Below are 16,179 nucleotides of genomic sequence, written 5' to 3'. Positions count from 1 at the left end.
TCTATAGTCCAGAGCCTGGGACACAGCCTGTTTTAACACACAGGAATGTTGCTCTTGGGGGTGGAGGGGTGGCCAGGGAAAGGCGAAAGGAGGGCTGACACGATTGTTTCACGATTGTTTCATTTCCAAACTTGCTATTATTGCACAGTTTTCTGGGTGGAAGATAATATGCTCATTAAAGTGAAAGTGTTCGTTTTAAAATAAAGCAATAGAAACCCAAGATGACTCTGTTACGCAGATAAATGAGATACATAAATGGGCTCAGATTTTGTTTTTCATGCTGTGTCATATTCTGTGTTCAGGCAAAAGAGTAGGTAAATAAGTAGTTGTTGAAAAATGAAACAGTGTGTTGTTCATTTAACTTTAAAAGCTACTGATTAGAATAATAATGAGTGTTTTCATGTAGTACAATATTCATAGAAATACTGATATTACAGTGGGTAGAGATAATAGAATGATGCTCTTTATTTCTGCTTGTAATCTAACTTTTAAAATGCACCCTGATTCATAAATGATGAAGAAAACAAGCAACATTATTCAAATGGGATACTTGGGGCAATTAAATTCTTAGCTTAAATTATAAATTCCTATCTCTTCCCCATCTTCCGCCGAAATTTGTTTTTACAGGATGACCTTTGGTACCAACTTATTTTATAATAAAATGTTTCCTGAGTTTTTATTTTAAATTGAAATGGCCTTTTCTGTCAAGTATGGTATTTATAGAGGTTTCTTTGATGAAAAGCCTCTGAATTTTGTGCAAATAACCCAGGCAGGCTCTTAGATTAGTGATAACATTTGTATAGGACTTTAATGGCTTTATATAATACTTTACACTCGATTTATTTGACCCTTACCTGTGAGTACTCACTGGAATTCACATTTTACTGATGAGAGCAATGTAGGGGAAGGTGACTTGGCATGGTTCTGGGCACATAACAGGCATTCAACATGTTCACTTTAAAAGGAAAGTAACAAAGGGAACCCAACAGGTTATTTAACTTGTTCGAGGTCACCCAGCAAATAGTGCATCATACCAAGAATTGAACTTGCTTCTTTAACTCAAAAATTCCATATGCTGTCATTGTCTCACTGCTGTCTTTTCAGGCTGTTAAAAAAAAAAGGTCAAATTAGAAAAATTCATTCTTCTTAATTGAGATGAAATTCACATAACTTAAAATTAATTTTAAAGCATACATTTCAGTGGCATTTAATACATTCACAATGTTCTGCAGACATCACCTCTATCTAGTTCAAAAATGTTTTCCTCATCCCTAAAGGAGACCCCATATCCATTAAGCAGCCATTCCATTCCCTCCTCCCACCCCAGCTGCTGGTAACTACGAATCTGCTCTCTGTCTCTATAGATTTCCCTATTCTAGATATTTCGTGTAAATGGAATTGTACAATATAGGACTGTCTTAGTCCACTCAGGCTGCTATAATAGAATACCGTAGACTGAGTGGCTTATAAACAATAGAAATTTATTTCTCACCATTCTAGAGACTGGGAAGTCCAAGATCAAGGCTTAAGCAGATTTGGTGTGTGGTGAGAACCCACTTCCTCGTTCATAGATGGCTTTCTTCTCACTGTGTCCTCACATGGTAGAAGGGAGCTCTCTGGGATCTCTTTCATAAGGACACAAATCCCAGTCATGAGGGCTCTGCCCTCATGATCTAATCAAATCCCAAAGGCTCTACCTCCTAATACCATCAGATTTGGGGTTAGGATTTCAACATATACATTTTAAGGGGACATAAATATTCAGTCCTTAGCAGTGACCTTTTATGTCTGGTTTCTTTTACTTAGTATAATGTTTTCAAGGTTGATCTATATTGTAACGTGTATCAGTACTTTATTACTTTGTTTTTGAAAAATCTTTATTGGAGTATAATTGCTTTACAATGGTGTGTACAAAATACAGGTCTTTTGTCTCCTTAGGTAGGTTTATTCCTAGATATTTTATTCTTTTTGTTGCAATGGTAAATGGGAGTGTTTTCTTAATTTCACTTTCAGATTTTTCATCATTAGTGTATAGGAATGCAAGAGATTTCTGTGCATTAATTTTGTATCCTGCCACTTTACCAAATTCATTGATTTGCTCTAGTAGTTTTCTGGTAGCATCTTTAGGATTCTCTATGTATAGTATCATGTCATCTGCAAACAGTGACAGCTTTACTTCTTCTTTTCCGATTTGGATTCCTTTTATTTCTTTTTCTTCTCTGATTGCTGTGGCTAACACTTCCAAAACTATGTTGAATAATAGTGGTGAGAGTGGGCAACCTTGTCTCGTTCCTGATCTTAGTGGAAATGGTTTCAGTTTTTCACCATTGAGGACAATGTTGGCTGTGGGTTTGTCATATATGGCCTTTATTATGTTGAGGAAAGTTCCCTCTATGCCTACTTTCTGGAGGGTTTTTATCATAAATGGGTATTGAATTTTGTTGAAAGCTTTCTCTGCATCTATTGAGATAATCATATGGTTTTTTTTCTTCAATTTGTTAATATGGTGTATCACATTGATTGAATTGCATATATTGAAGAATCCTTGCATTCCTGGGATAAACCCCACTTGATCATGGTGTATGATCCTTTTAATGTGCTGTTGGATTGTGTTTGCTAGTATTTTGTTGAGGATTTTTGCATCTATGTTCATCAGTGATATTGGCCTGTAGTTTTCTTTCTTTGTGACATCTTTGTCTGGTTTTGGTATCAGGGTGATGGTGGCCTCATAGAATGAGTTTGGGAGTGTTCCTCCCTCTGCTATATTTTGGAAGAGTTTGAGAAGGATAGGTGTTAGCTCTTCTCTAAATGTTTGATAGAATTCACCTGTGAAGCCATCTGGTCCTGGACTTTTGTTTGTTGGAAGATTTTTAATCACAGTTTCAGTTTCAGTGCTTGTGATTGGTGTGTTCATATTTTCTATTTCTTCCTGGTTCAGTCTCGGAAGGTTGTGCATTTCTAAGAATTTGTCCATTTCTTCCAGGTTGTCCATTTTATTGGCATATAGTTGCTTGTAGTAATCTCTCATGATCCTTTGTATTTCTGCAGTGTCAGTTGTTACTTCTCCTGTTTCATTTCTAATTCTATTGATTTGAGTCTTCTCCCTGTTTTTCTTGATGAGTCTGGCTAATGGTTTATCAATTTTGTTTATCTTCTCAAAGAACCAGTGTTTAGTTTTATTGATCTTTGCTATCGTTTCCTTCATTTCTTTTTCATTTATTTCTGATCTGGTCGTTATGATTTTTTTCCTTCTGCTAATTTTGGAGGGTTTTTTTGTTCTTCTTTCTCTAATTGCTTTAGATGTAAGGTTAGGGTGTTTATTTGAGATGTTTCTTGTTTCTTAAGGTGGGATTGTATTGCTATAAACTTCTCTCTTAGAACCGCTTTTGCTGCATCCCATACGTTTTGGGTCATCATGTTTTCATTATCATTTGTTTCTAGGTATTTTTTGATTTCCTCTTTGATTTCTTCAGTGATCTCTTGGTTATTAAGTAGTATATTGTTTAGCCTCCATGTGTTTGTATTTTTTACAGATTTTTTCCTGTAATTGATATGTAGTCTCATAGCGTTGTGGTCGGAAAAAATACTTGATATGATTTCAATTTTCTTAAATTTACCAAGGCTTGATTTGTGACCCAAGATATGATCTATCCTGGAGAATGTTCCATGAGCACTTGAGAAGAATGTGTATTCTGTTGTTTTTGGGTGGAATATCCTGTAAATATCAGTTAAGTCCATCTTGTTTAATGTATCATTTAAAGCTTGTTTCCTTATTTATTTTCATTTTGGATGATCCGTTGGTGAAAGTGGGGTGTTAAAGTCCCCTACTATGATTGTGTTACTGTTGATTTCCCCTTTTATGGCTGTTAGTATTTGCCTTATGTATTGAGGTGCTCCTATGTTGGGTGCATAAATATTTACAATTGTTATATCTTCTTCTTGGATTGATCCCTTGATCATTATGCAGTGTCCTTCTTTGTCTCTTGTAATTGTCTTTGTTTTAAAGTCCGTTTTGTCTGATATGAGAATTGCTACTCCAGCTTTCTTTTTTTTTTTTTTTTTTCTTTTTTTCAGCTTTCTTTTGATTTCCATTTTCATGGACTATCTTTTTCCATCCCCTCACTTTCAGTCTGTATATGTCCCTAGGTCTGAAGTGGGTCTCTTGTAGACAGTATATGTACAGGTCTTGTTTTTGTATGCATTCAGCCAATCTATGTCTTTTGGTTGGAGCATTTAATCCATTTACATTTAAGGTAATTATCAATATGTATGTTCCTATTACCATTTTCTTAATTGTTTTGGGTTTGTTATTGTAGGTTTTTTCCTTCTCTTGTGTTTCCTGCCTAGAGAAGTTCCTTTAGCATTTGTTGTAAAGGTGGTTTGGTGGTGCTGAATTCTCTTAGCTTTTGCTTGTCTGTAAAGGTTTTAATTCTCTGTCAAATCTGAATGAGATCCTTGCTGGGTAGAGTAATCTTTGTTGTAGATTTTTCTCCTTAAATACTTTAAGTATGTCCTGCCACTCCCTTCTGGCTTGCCGAGTTTCTGCTGAAAGATCAGCTGGTAACCTTATGGGGATTCCCTTGTGTGTTTTTTGTTGTTTTTCCCTTGCTGCTTTTAATATTTGTTCTTTGTATTTAATTTTTGATAGTTTGATTAATATGTGTCTTGGCATGTTTCTCCTTGGGTTTATCCTGTATTGGACTCTCTGTGCTTCCTGGACTTGAATAACTATTTCTTTTCCCATATTAGGGAAGTTTTCAACTATAATATCTTCAAATATTTTCTCAGTTTCTTTATTTTTCTCTTCTTCTTCTGGGACCCCTATAATTTGAATGTTGGTGCGTTTAATGTTGTCTGAGAGGTCTCTGAGACTGTCCTCAATTCTTTTCATTCTTTTTTCTTTATTCTGCTCTGCAGTAGTTGTTTCCACTATTTTATCTTCCAGGTTACTGTTCCGTTCTTCTGCCTCAGTTATTCTTCTATTGATCCCTTCTAGAGAATTTTAAATTTCATTTATTGTGTTGTTCATCACTGTTTGTTTGCTCTTTAGTTCTTCTAGGTCCTTGTTAAACGTTTCTTGTATTTTCTCCCTTCTATTTCCAAGAGTTTGGATCAACTTTACTATTATTATTCTGAAATCTTTTTCAGGTAGACTGCCTATTTCCTCTTCATTTGTTAGGTCTGGTGGGATTTTGCCTTGCTCCTTCATCTGCTGTGTGTTTCTCTGTCTTCTCATTTTGCTTAACTTACTGTGTTTGGGGTCTCCTTTTCGCAGGCTGCAGGTTCGTAGTTCCCGTTGTTTTTGGTGTCTGTCCCCAGTGGCTAAGGTTGGTTCATTGGGTTGTGTAGGCTTCCTGGTGGAGGGGACCTAGTGCCTGTGTTCTGGTGGATGAGGCTGGATCTTGTCTTTCTGGTGGGCAGGTCCACATCTGGTGGTGTGTTTTGGGGTGTCTGTGGCCTTATTATGGGTTTAGGCAGCCTCTGTGCTAATGGATGGGGTTGTGTTCCTGTCTTGCTAGTTGTTTGGCATAGGGTGTCCAGCACTGTAGCTTGCTGGTCATTGAGTGGAGCTGGGTCTTGGCGTTGAGATGGAGATCTCTGGGAGATTTTCGCCATTTGATATTACGTGGAGCTGGGAGGTCTCTTGTGGACCAGTGTTCTGAACTTGGCTCTCCCACCTCAGAAGCACAGCCCTGATGCCTGGCTGGAGCACCAAGAGCCTGTCCTCTACATGGCTCAGAGTAAAAGGGAGGAAAAAAAAGAAAGAAAGAAAGAAGAAGATAAAATAGAATAAAGTAAAATACAGTTATTAAAATAAAAAATAATTATTAAAAAATTTTTTTTAAAAGTAATAAAAAAAAAAGAAAGAAAGAAGAGAGCAACCAAACCAAAAAACAAATCCACCAATGATAACAAGTACTAAAATCTATACTTTAAAAAAAAATAAAAAAAACGGACAGACAGAACCCTAGGACAAATGGTAAAAGCAAAGCTATACAGACAAAATCACACACAGAAGCATACACATACACACAAAAAGGGAAAAAAATATATATATCATTGCTCCCAAAGTCCACCTCCTCAATTTGGGATGATTCGTTGTGTATTCAGGTATTCCACAGATGCAGGTACATCAAGTTGTGGAGCTTTAATCTGCTGCTTCTGAGGCTGCTGGGAGAGATTTCCCTTTCTCTTCTTTGCTCGCACACAGCTCCTGGGGTTCAGCTTTGGATTTGGCCCTGCCTCTGCGTGTAGGTCGCCTGAGGGCGTCTGTTCTTCGCTCAGACAGGACGGGGTTAAAGGAGCAGCTGCTTCGGGGGCTCTGGCTCACTCAGGCCGGGGGGGGAGGGAGGAGTACGGAGGCGGGGCGAGCCTGCGGCGGCAGAGGCCGGCGTGACGTTGCAGTAGCCTGAGGCGCGCCATGCGTTCTCCCGGGGAAGTTGTCCCTGGATCATGGGACCCTGGCAGTGGTAGGCCGCACAGGCTCCCGTGAGGGGAGGTGTGGCGAGTGACCTGTGCTTGCACATGGGCTTCTTGGTGGCGGCAGCAGCAGCCTTAGCGTCTCCTGCCCGCCTCTGGGGTCCGCGCTGATAGCCGCGGCTCGCTCCCGTTTCTGGAGTTCGTTTAGGTGGCGCTCTGAATCCCCTCTCCTCGCGCACCCGGAAACAATGGTCTCTTGCCTCTCCGGCAGCTCCAGACTTTTTCCCGGACTCCCTCCCGGCTAGCTGTGGTGCACTAGCCCCTTCAGGCTGTGTTCACGCAGCCAACCCCAGTCCTCTCCCTGGGATCCGACCGAAGCCCGAGCCTCAGCTCCCAGCCCCCGCCCGCCCCGGCGGCTGAGCAGACAAGCCCCTCGGGCTGGTGAGTGCTGCTCGGCGCCGCTCCTCTGTGCGGGAATCTCCCCGCTTTGCCCTCCGCACCCCTGTGGCTGCGCTCTCCTCCGTGGCGCCGAAGCTTCCCCCCTCCGCCACCCGCAGTCTCCGCCAGAGAAGGGGCTTCTAGTGTGTGGAAACCTTTCCTCCTTCACAGCTCCCTCCCACTGGTGCAGGTCCCGTCCCTATTCTTTTTCTCTGTATTTTCTTTTTTCTTTTGCCCTACCCAGGTACGTGGGAGGTTTTTTGCTTTTTGGGAGGTCTGAGGTCTTCTGCCAGCGTTCAGTAGGTGTTCTGTAAGAGTTGTTCCACATGTAGATGTATTTCTGATGTATCTGTGGGGAGGAAGGTGATCTCCACGTCTTACTCTTCCGCCATCTTGAAGCTCCCCCCAGTACTTTATTACTTTGGATGGCTGAATTACATTCCATGGTAGAGATAGACCGTATTTTTTTTAGCCATTCATCAGTTGATGGACATTGAGTTATTTCCATTTTTCGGTGAATAGTGCTGCTCTGACAGACATTAGTGTTCAAATATTGGTTTGAATACCTGTTTTTAGTTATTAAGAGTAGAATTGCAAGGTTATATGGTAAATTCTATTCTGTGGTAAATTCTAACTTTTTGAGGAGCCAGCAAACTGTTTTCCATGGTGACTGAACCATTTTATATTCCTACCAACAATGTACAAGCGTTCTGATTTCCCTACATCCTTGCCAATGCTTATTTGAGTTAAAAAAATTATTATAACCATCCTAGTGGGTATAAAGTGGTATCTCCTTGTGGTTTTGATTTGCAATTCCTTGATAAAATATTCATATTTTAATGCATAGAATTAATCATAAAATGAGCTTTGGTAAGACAAAATCAACATGAAAATGAGTGGCTTCATCTATCTCCAGGAGATTATTTAAGATTGGTGTATGATCTCCCCTAGAGTGCATGATTCTGGGCTGAAAATTAAAAAAAAACACATGTTGCTTTGGAATTAGAAGAATGTATGTGGATAATAAGACTACAGTTATCCCCAACTTAAAAAAATACTGCTTAAAGCAATGAGGAAAAAAAAGAAATTACATCACGTTTTGTTTCCATGCCACCTGACAAAAGATACTTAGTTCTTTGCATGGCATGTCTTTTGTGTAATTCTTTCCTCTCTTAATGGTCTGTTTATTTATTTTTGCAGTGTGAGTGAAGACACCCAGGATGGCTCAGGGATCCGGGGATCAAAGAACAGTGGGGATTGCAGACCCAGAGGAGAGTTCTCCAAATATGATAGTCTACCGCAAAGTAAGGCATCTGGTTAAACGCTGGGGGCGCTGCCGTGTACGTGTCTGTGTTCTGTGTAGGGTTGACTGACGGTTGATAGCTCCGCAAATGTTTTCTGCCTAAACGGCCTTGACTGTTAAATGAATAATTTTCTTCGCATATCCTCTGATTCCCCAATTTTAAAATTCAAGGAAGTTAGGTCTTGTCATCCTTGGTATTGAACACTTGAAAATCACTATATGGCTTAGTTTTCTTTAAACCAAAGATTGCCTGAACAATGCAGATAGACACGTGTTGTCCTTTTGCGTAAAGGCCTTAGTGTAACATTAATTAATCGAATGTTCTTCAAACCCATAGTACAGATAAGATCTGGTCTAGATACTGTGGGAGGGACACAGAGGTGTGTATGTATTAAATGGTTTACAGCTGGTAGGAGACATAAGATGTACACAAATAACTGTTATAGCATCCAAGTGTTAATTTCCGAAAGAGAAGTAGAGTGTTACATAATCTCAGAGGAGGGGGCGATTACTTCCAGCCTCCGAGATCTGGGATGGGTTGTGGAGGAGAGGCCTTTGAACTCAGTTTTAAAGGATCTGTAGGATTCCCTTCTGTGGAAAGCAGAAGTGAAGAGCAACGTTGCAGGCAATGAGATGCATTCAGCAAAGGCAAAGAGCTAGAGGAAGTGAAGGGCAAGCAGAACCAGTAAGCTTGGGCAGAGGATGAATTACAAGTAATTGGAGTAAATGGAGGAGAGACTTGGGGAAGACAGTCTGGGATGGAGCCAGATTTTAGAATGTTGAGTCATAGGCAATTTAATCATCAAAAACGTTAGTGCTGGGAGTTGTAAGACCAACATTTCTTTGGGATTATGAGCCTTGCGCCAGTGTGCCAAGTGGACTATTATCGAGGGTGGGTTGGAGGCTTTGGTGGGGTGCTTCTGTGTCTGTGAGAAAGGTAAGGAGGACCCTAATCTAGCAGGGAAAATGCCCCTCAGAAATGAGCAGGACTGAGCAGAGGGATTAAAGAGTCTGAATTAACAATGACTTGGAAACGGAATGAATATGAAATCAGAAGGTGAATAGAGGGTCAAAGATAACTGGGTTTTTGACCTTTGGGTGATAGAAAGGCATTGGTGCTATTAATTCAAATAAGAATATTGGGAAGCATATGTTTTAAAGGAAGGAAATATGGTACATAAGTTTTATTTGTGCATTGCTGAATTTGAGGAAACAGTAGCTGCTTCTCATACACCTTTTTGATGTCTGCACGTTTGTAAAAATGTAGCCTAACTGTATCATATATTAATAAGGAAAATGAGTTCATCTCGTTCATTTCACTAAGTATTTGAGTTGTCTGCTGAGTTCTGTGTATTCTGCAAGATTCTGTGTTCTATCTATGTTAATCATATGTGCAGTGTTGAACTAGATATTCCTGGATGATCAATATGGTGAATTTTTCTTTTTTCCTTGTAAAAACAGAGCTCTCAAACTAATCTTGCTTATAGTACCAAATTCCTTAATCCTTTGCTTTGAAAAAGAAGGCTTAGATAACCCATCCCTAAGACAGATGTTTATTAAGTTGTAGTAAAGAAAAAAGAGATTAGTGGGGCTAACCAAGTTGTGAGGAATATAGAATAATATAGAGACGTTTATTCATTACCTTCTTAACCCACCTCAAACTAGGAGACCCTCTGCCAAGCTCATAGGAACATGGGGTTTGGGGTCAGATCTGGGTTAAAATTGCAACTCCGCCACTTCCTAGTGGTGTGACCTGGAGTCGGTTATTTAACTTCTGTGAGTCTCTGTTTCTTCATCCAGCAAAGGGGGAAAAGGTGGGAGAAAGGATAGTACCTCCAGGAGTTATTGTGAAGATTCATTTGGATAAGGTAATTAAAGCATCTTACATCCTGCTTGGCATAGAGGTGGTCCATGATTAATGCTTCTTTTTCTTTTATCTTTTGGTCTTGTAGCGATAGTAACACTTGGAGAGGAAGTAAATTATAAAATGTATAAATGTTGATGCTGTTAGTAAGGTGATTAAAGTGCATTCACACAGTGAGTTGCTTTTTATGACACAGGAAAACAATGCAGATATTTTTATATTATTCAGGAGATTGCAAATTAATGGATTATTAAAGGTTAATAAGAAATGTAAAGGTCATGTAATCCAAACACCTTCCCACAAGAATGTTTGGTATTATGTTGAAAGGGAAAACTTCCTACAGGTTTGTGGGAACTTGATTTTTACTTTTTAGGTGGTATCAGGGGGCTCTTCATTTTTTAATTTTAATTTAGCTACAAAGTTGTAAAATGCTGTAATCCTTTAGAGAAATGACTATTAGTTATTTGGTTTCTATATTGGAAATCTATCTTGCTTCCTCATGATAAATCTGTGAGGGGTATGTATGTGTTCATGTTATTTGCTATGTTAGTTAATTGGTATAAAAGGGACATTGGATCTGTGCAATCTGTTAGAAAGAAAGCAGGCACACTTATTGCCCCCTATAGGTCCAGGACCTGCAATCATTTAAACCTAGTTGGTTTGACTAACTTAGGCCCTGGTTGTGTTTGAAACATGGGATATTCACCTAGTTTTCTGCTGTAGACTGACCATTGCCTATGACCAAGACTTACCTACTGCAGGACACTATCCTCAAGGTATAGGTAAAGATTGAATCTTGAAACCAAGATTGATTCAAAATATTTTCTATGGAAGTCCTCTTATGTAATGATTTATTCAAGGTCATAGCTATAAAATCAAACCTTTTCTCAGAGTTGTACAGCAAAAATTTACATTAAAAATGTGCAAATAGTGCCTTCATTTTAATTTTCTTTCTCTTGCTTGTTATTTCTTTCTCTTGTCAGATGTTTTCAGTGTGAAATTTTTGCTTGGACTATGTTATGTTGATTCAGATGCTGACATTTAAAAAGCTAAATCTAGAGAAATGAAACTTTTGAGTAAACCTCCGACTAATAAGTGGGGTGATTATGTCCATAATGTTGTTGTGACTTTTAAATGCCATTTAGGATGGTAACCTTCTGACATATGAGTAATGATTTGTGGGTTTCTTAAGCCTATACTTTTCAGAATACTCTTCATTTTCTTTTCATGTGTTCTATGTCATTAACTATGAGAAGTTATACTTTCCCAAGGCATGATTTATTTATTGACTTGAGCAGACTTTCTAATTTAGTTTTTTTATCCTTCATATTCACATTTTGGATTGGAGGTGTGCATGAAAAATGTATTGGTCACATTAAAAATCTACTTAAAAGAAAACCTTAATTATTCATTGTTGTCTAGACCTGTTAACTTTTTTTTTTTTTTTTTTTTAATATTCCTGGATCCAAAAGATCCTGGGGTCATTGAATTGCCCAATGTAGTGATGATATTTGAACCTGGCTGTACATCAGATCATTTAGGGGTACTTTATAAAAATGCTGGTCCTCAAAGAACCCCCAAGTTGTTTTTGTTTAATATGTCTGAGCTGGGTCCTAGGAATCTGAGTTTTAAAGTGTTCTCAAGAGAATCTGATGCCCAGCTATGTTTGAAACACATTTATTTAGTGTCTTTTAAAATATCCAGGTGGAGTATGCAGTGTAAAGTCATGGGGAAGTTGGTGTCTTGAATTGGGTTTTTGATTTTGTAATTATTTGCAGATCTTTCAAGATGTAGAAAAACCAGGCTCTTATAGAGTTAGAATTGAGGAATTTTAGTAGCTTCATCTTAGAGATTTTCTCGTCAATACCCTCATCTGATAGATGAGAAAACTAAAGTATGGGGAAGATGCATAACTTGCTGAAGGTTACTTGGCAATTTCCCAGTGAACCAGTGATTGTGTCCAGGTAACTCGACAGCCCAGTTGGTGTCCTCTCTCCTGTTATGTTATCAACCACAAACTACCGTTACTACATTGTTGGGGCTGAAAGCCATTGGTTAAATAAATGAAAATACCACGTGGCAGATCTTTGGTTTTCGAGGTTATTCTCAGAGGTGTGACTTGGGTTACCTTTGAACATTTGTAATGCTCAAGTTTCATTCTTCTTGCTAGTGCTCTTGTTTCCTGGGTGAAGATGTTCTGAAATGTTTACTTTCTTTTATAACTAGGAATTCTTTTGAGTGAGAGTAGGTTGCTTTCTGATTTTATTTGGTTCTCTGAGAGGTGTTGGTAATGTCTCTTGACAAATTTCCACCTGGACTGGCAATTTGATTTGGTAGAACTCTGGGAAATTAAATGGTAGGTGGACAGAGAAAATCGTAGCTTACTGTGACCCAGGCTAGGGTCAGGAGGTGGTACAGTGTGATGGAAGATGCCAAACAGGGAGCCAAGAGCCCTGGCTCACTTACTGCTTTGGTTCTCTCGGTGGGGAACTTCATCTTCCTGGCTCTGTTTCTTATTTTGCCTTCCTCCTTCCCAACTAAGGAACACTTCTTACAAAAAATATGTATGTATTTAGTGTCTACATAAAATAGAAAGAAGCATGATAAAATTAACCCTGTTTACTCACAGGGTAAACTTAATAAATAAACTCAATAAATAAAATACTGTTTGGCTTCATTTCCTCTTATGTAAAGTGATGGGGATTGGACTAAATAATGTGCACAGAACCTCTCTGCAGTGATTTTGAGAAAGCTAGCAACAGGACATTGTTTTGGAATTCATTGAAGGCAGTTGTAGAGGCCAGCGCAATTGAGAGTCAGGGAACCTGCAGACCCTGGTGACCAAGGCGTGACGAGGATTAGAAACTCTTTAATTAGCAAATACGTAGTGAGTGTCATTTGTGTGCCAGACAGTGTTAGATGCTAGGAAGGCAAGATGAATACTATTCCCTGAAAGAACCCATTGGCCAATGGGGCAGAGATGGGGTAACTAGGCAATTGCAATGCACATAGAGGTACACTGAGGGGTCTGGGAGGAGATAGAAGGGTTGGGAGGTCCGTATCAGGAGAGAGGATGATGATGTCATAGAAGGCATCCAGAGGGTTTGGCCTGCCTGAATTCTTGAAAGACGAATAAGAATTAACCTTGCAGAGAATGGGAGAAAAACTGTGGAGGCAGAAGGACTAGCACATGCAAAGGGACAGAGCTGTGATGTATACTGAGTTCTGGAAACTTTAAGTGGCTGTTTTCCTGGAGCTAGGTTTCTGTGATGAAGGTTGAGAAATAAAGCTGGATAGGTAGATTAGGGCCAGATCATAAAAGATCTTATGCATCAGGCAAGGAGTTTGGATGCTGTGCAGGTATCTTCTCTTTCTGTCTCTGCGCCCACACTCCCCTGCTCTATGTGCTGCTCACTGTACCATGTGGACTGCATCTACAGGGCTTCCGTGACCTCTGGCTTTCAGTTGAATTTGGTCCATAGTAGCCTGAGGAGAGGTGGGGCGGGGGGGAGGAAGAAGAGCAAGGTCAGGGTATTTCTTCCCCTGGCCCCCTCTTGGCAAGGTCTCGCACTGGCTGTGTCCCTTGACTGAAGGTCATTGCTCCTCTCTAGGCAGACTGCTCTCCTCCTCTGGGTCCAGATACTCTTTTCTTCGACTCATCCTTTTGGGCCTTGGGGTGGTGGTTCCAGTTTGTATTAGTAATCTATTGCTGTATAACACATCACCCCCCAACTCAATGGCTTAAATACGACATTTATTGCCACAGTTTCTGTGGGTCCATAATCCAAGTGCAGATTAGGTGGGTCCTCTGGCTCAGGATCTCTCACAAGCTACAGTCAAGATGTTGGCTGGAATTGCAGGTTCATCTGAAAGTTCAACTGGGGAAAGGCCCACATCCAGGCTCACTCATGTGGTTGTTGGTGGGATTCAATTCCTCGAGGGTTATTGAATGATCGCCTCGGTTCCTCACCGTCTGTTGTCTAGAGGTTACTCTCAGTTCCTTTCCATATGTGTCTCTCTGTAGGGTAGGTCACAACATAGAAGCCTGTTTCATCAGAGTAAGCTAGGAAGAGGTGGAGGGTGGGGGGGTTGGCAGTGGGAGTCACACTATTTTATAACCTAATCTTGGAGGTAACACTCCATCCCTTACATTAGGGGCAAGTCTCCAGGTCTAGCCCTCAGTCAAGGTGAGGGGTTTATACAAGGGCACAAATACCCAGAGGTAGAGATCATTATGGGCCACTTTAGAAGCCATTTACCACATGGTTCTACTTCCACAAGTCAGAGGTTCCTGAATGTTCCCTTATGGTTCCCCTATGCCCTGCTACTTCTTTATACTTGATCCTTTCTGAAATAAACCTTCCTTGAATTGTCCTATATTTTATGTGCCATCTGTTTGCCGATAAGCCTCTGACTCATACAGGTCTAATCCCCGAAGCAAAGAGAATCCATTGAGATCCTGTTTTTCTTCGCAATGAAATTCTCCACAAAAGGATTTAAATCAGGGAAGTCATATGTTCAGTGTTCAGGATGGGATTGCGGAGGGAGGCTGTAAGAGAAGTGGTAGGATTAGTAAGCAGAAGAATAGTTCGGTGACTTTACAGGAATTCATGGGAGGAAAAAATGATGTCCAACTCAGTGGCAGTGATAATGTAGATGAAGAGAAGTGCTTGAGAGCTGTTTAGGAGGTAGACTCTACAGGATTTGGTGACTGATAAGATGCAGGGCAGATCTGAGGGTAACGAGAGGGAATGAGAGGGTTCCTCTCACTAGCTTATACCTGGGCGTTGTCTGAAGGTCTCTGGGGCAACAAAATTTTGAACCAAATAACCATGGAACTGGATTGCCTTCCCCTCTTCTTGTATGTAGATAAATCAAGAGGGTCATGGAAAGAGGCTGTAACTGGACCAGGATATCTGGCTGTTTATTGTCACTGCCCCGCTAGTTCACTTTTGGCACTGCGCAAGTTGTTTCTATGTTTTATTAAGTCCAGTTTTGTCATTTGTGAAGTGAAGTGTTAACTAGGCTGAGTGATCTCAAAAGCACTTTCAGTTCTAACATTCCAGGGCTTTAATAATCCATAATAAAGGAATCCACATTTTATTATGCTTATTCTTTCATAGCCTCCTTTGCTTTCTTTTTAGTTTTCTTTAAAAAGTTAACCCAAGTAAAACTTTAAAACACAGGGATGTCAGTATGTTTAAAACAAATACTTTCTGGTCTTGGCTGTCTTTCATTTTCTTTTCTTTTTTTTAACATTAAATAAAATTCCCAAGGACAAACTACAGAGAGTGTTCTGGATAACTAATTGTTCAGTCTGCATTTTAAGATTCCTTTCATTAAATATTTTGAAGGTTCTTAATTGCGTTAAGAAAAAACTGTTCTGTTTTCCATTTCCCCTAGGATTAAACTTGTGAGGGGAAATGCTTCCCATCCCATTATCTTGGTTGGCAGGAGACAGGAGTGCAGGCAAGTCCCAGACCAGTGGTATCAGTGTCCACAGATGAAAGGGATGGTATTTTTAGTGTGGAGAATAGCTCAGTGTGGTTTAATGTGATGTGTTTCCCTGAATATATAACTTTCTAGTTTGAAAGCCTTTGGTGTATTTAAGGCTTCATTTCATTTTTTCAAATTTTTTCCCTCATTTCATTTCAAAGAGTCTAAGATTTTACACTTTGGCAGACAGTTTATTACTCTAGCTATTGATACTCCTGTATCCTTACACTATGGAGAACCTGAGTGGCAGCAGAGGAGATTCCCCATTCTCAGGATTTTGAACAAGAAAAACTAAAAGTTAATAAATGTCTGTGAAAGGAAAATAAATGTGTTAAATCATTGGGGGGATAGGAGGGTTATTTTTAAAAAGTCTGTTAGTTTGCAAATACAAATCAAAATTGAAAAAAGGCAATGAGGGAATGGAAAAAATATATAAAGATATAAATACAGATGTAGACACACACCCATTCCAAAAGAATATCCATACTCTTTGGTGAATAATATCCAAAGATGGAAATAAATCAAATGTCTCTTGAAAGGGAATTAGTTAAATAATTATTCATATTTGGGATGATCCCACAGTTAGGTTACTGAACTTCTGTTCTGGTAGACCTAATAATTGCCTTGAAAGGGAGATGGTTACTGACATCCTGGGATA

At 39.6% G+C, this 16,179-nt stretch overlaps 1 protein-coding gene across 1 annotated transcript in view; it reads left to right on the top strand.

Moving 5' to 3' along the window:
• RGS6 (regulator of G protein signaling 6) overlaps positions 1 to 16,179 on the top strand; it is a 564,680-nt gene that overhangs the window by 21,545 nt on the left and 526,956 nt on the right. Inside the window, exon 2 of the mRNA XM_068562720.1 lies at positions 8,059 to 8,162. Coding sequence (XP_068418821.1) covers positions 8,079 to 8,162 — 84 coding nt within the window. The 5' untranslated portion in view covers positions 8,059 to 8,078. The remainder of the gene's footprint in view (positions 1 to 8,058; positions 8,163 to 16,179) is intronic.

The sequence above is a fragment of the Eschrichtius robustus genome, chromosome 1 (assembly GCF_028021215.1).
Source record: "Eschrichtius robustus isolate mEscRob2 chromosome 1, mEscRob2.pri, whole genome shotgun sequence".
NCBI lineage: Eukaryota > Metazoa > Chordata > Mammalia > Artiodactyla > Eschrichtiidae > Eschrichtius > Eschrichtius robustus.
The sequence above is the reverse complement of the archived record's forward strand: the minus strand, read 5'-3'. Positions and strand labels throughout refer to the sequence as shown.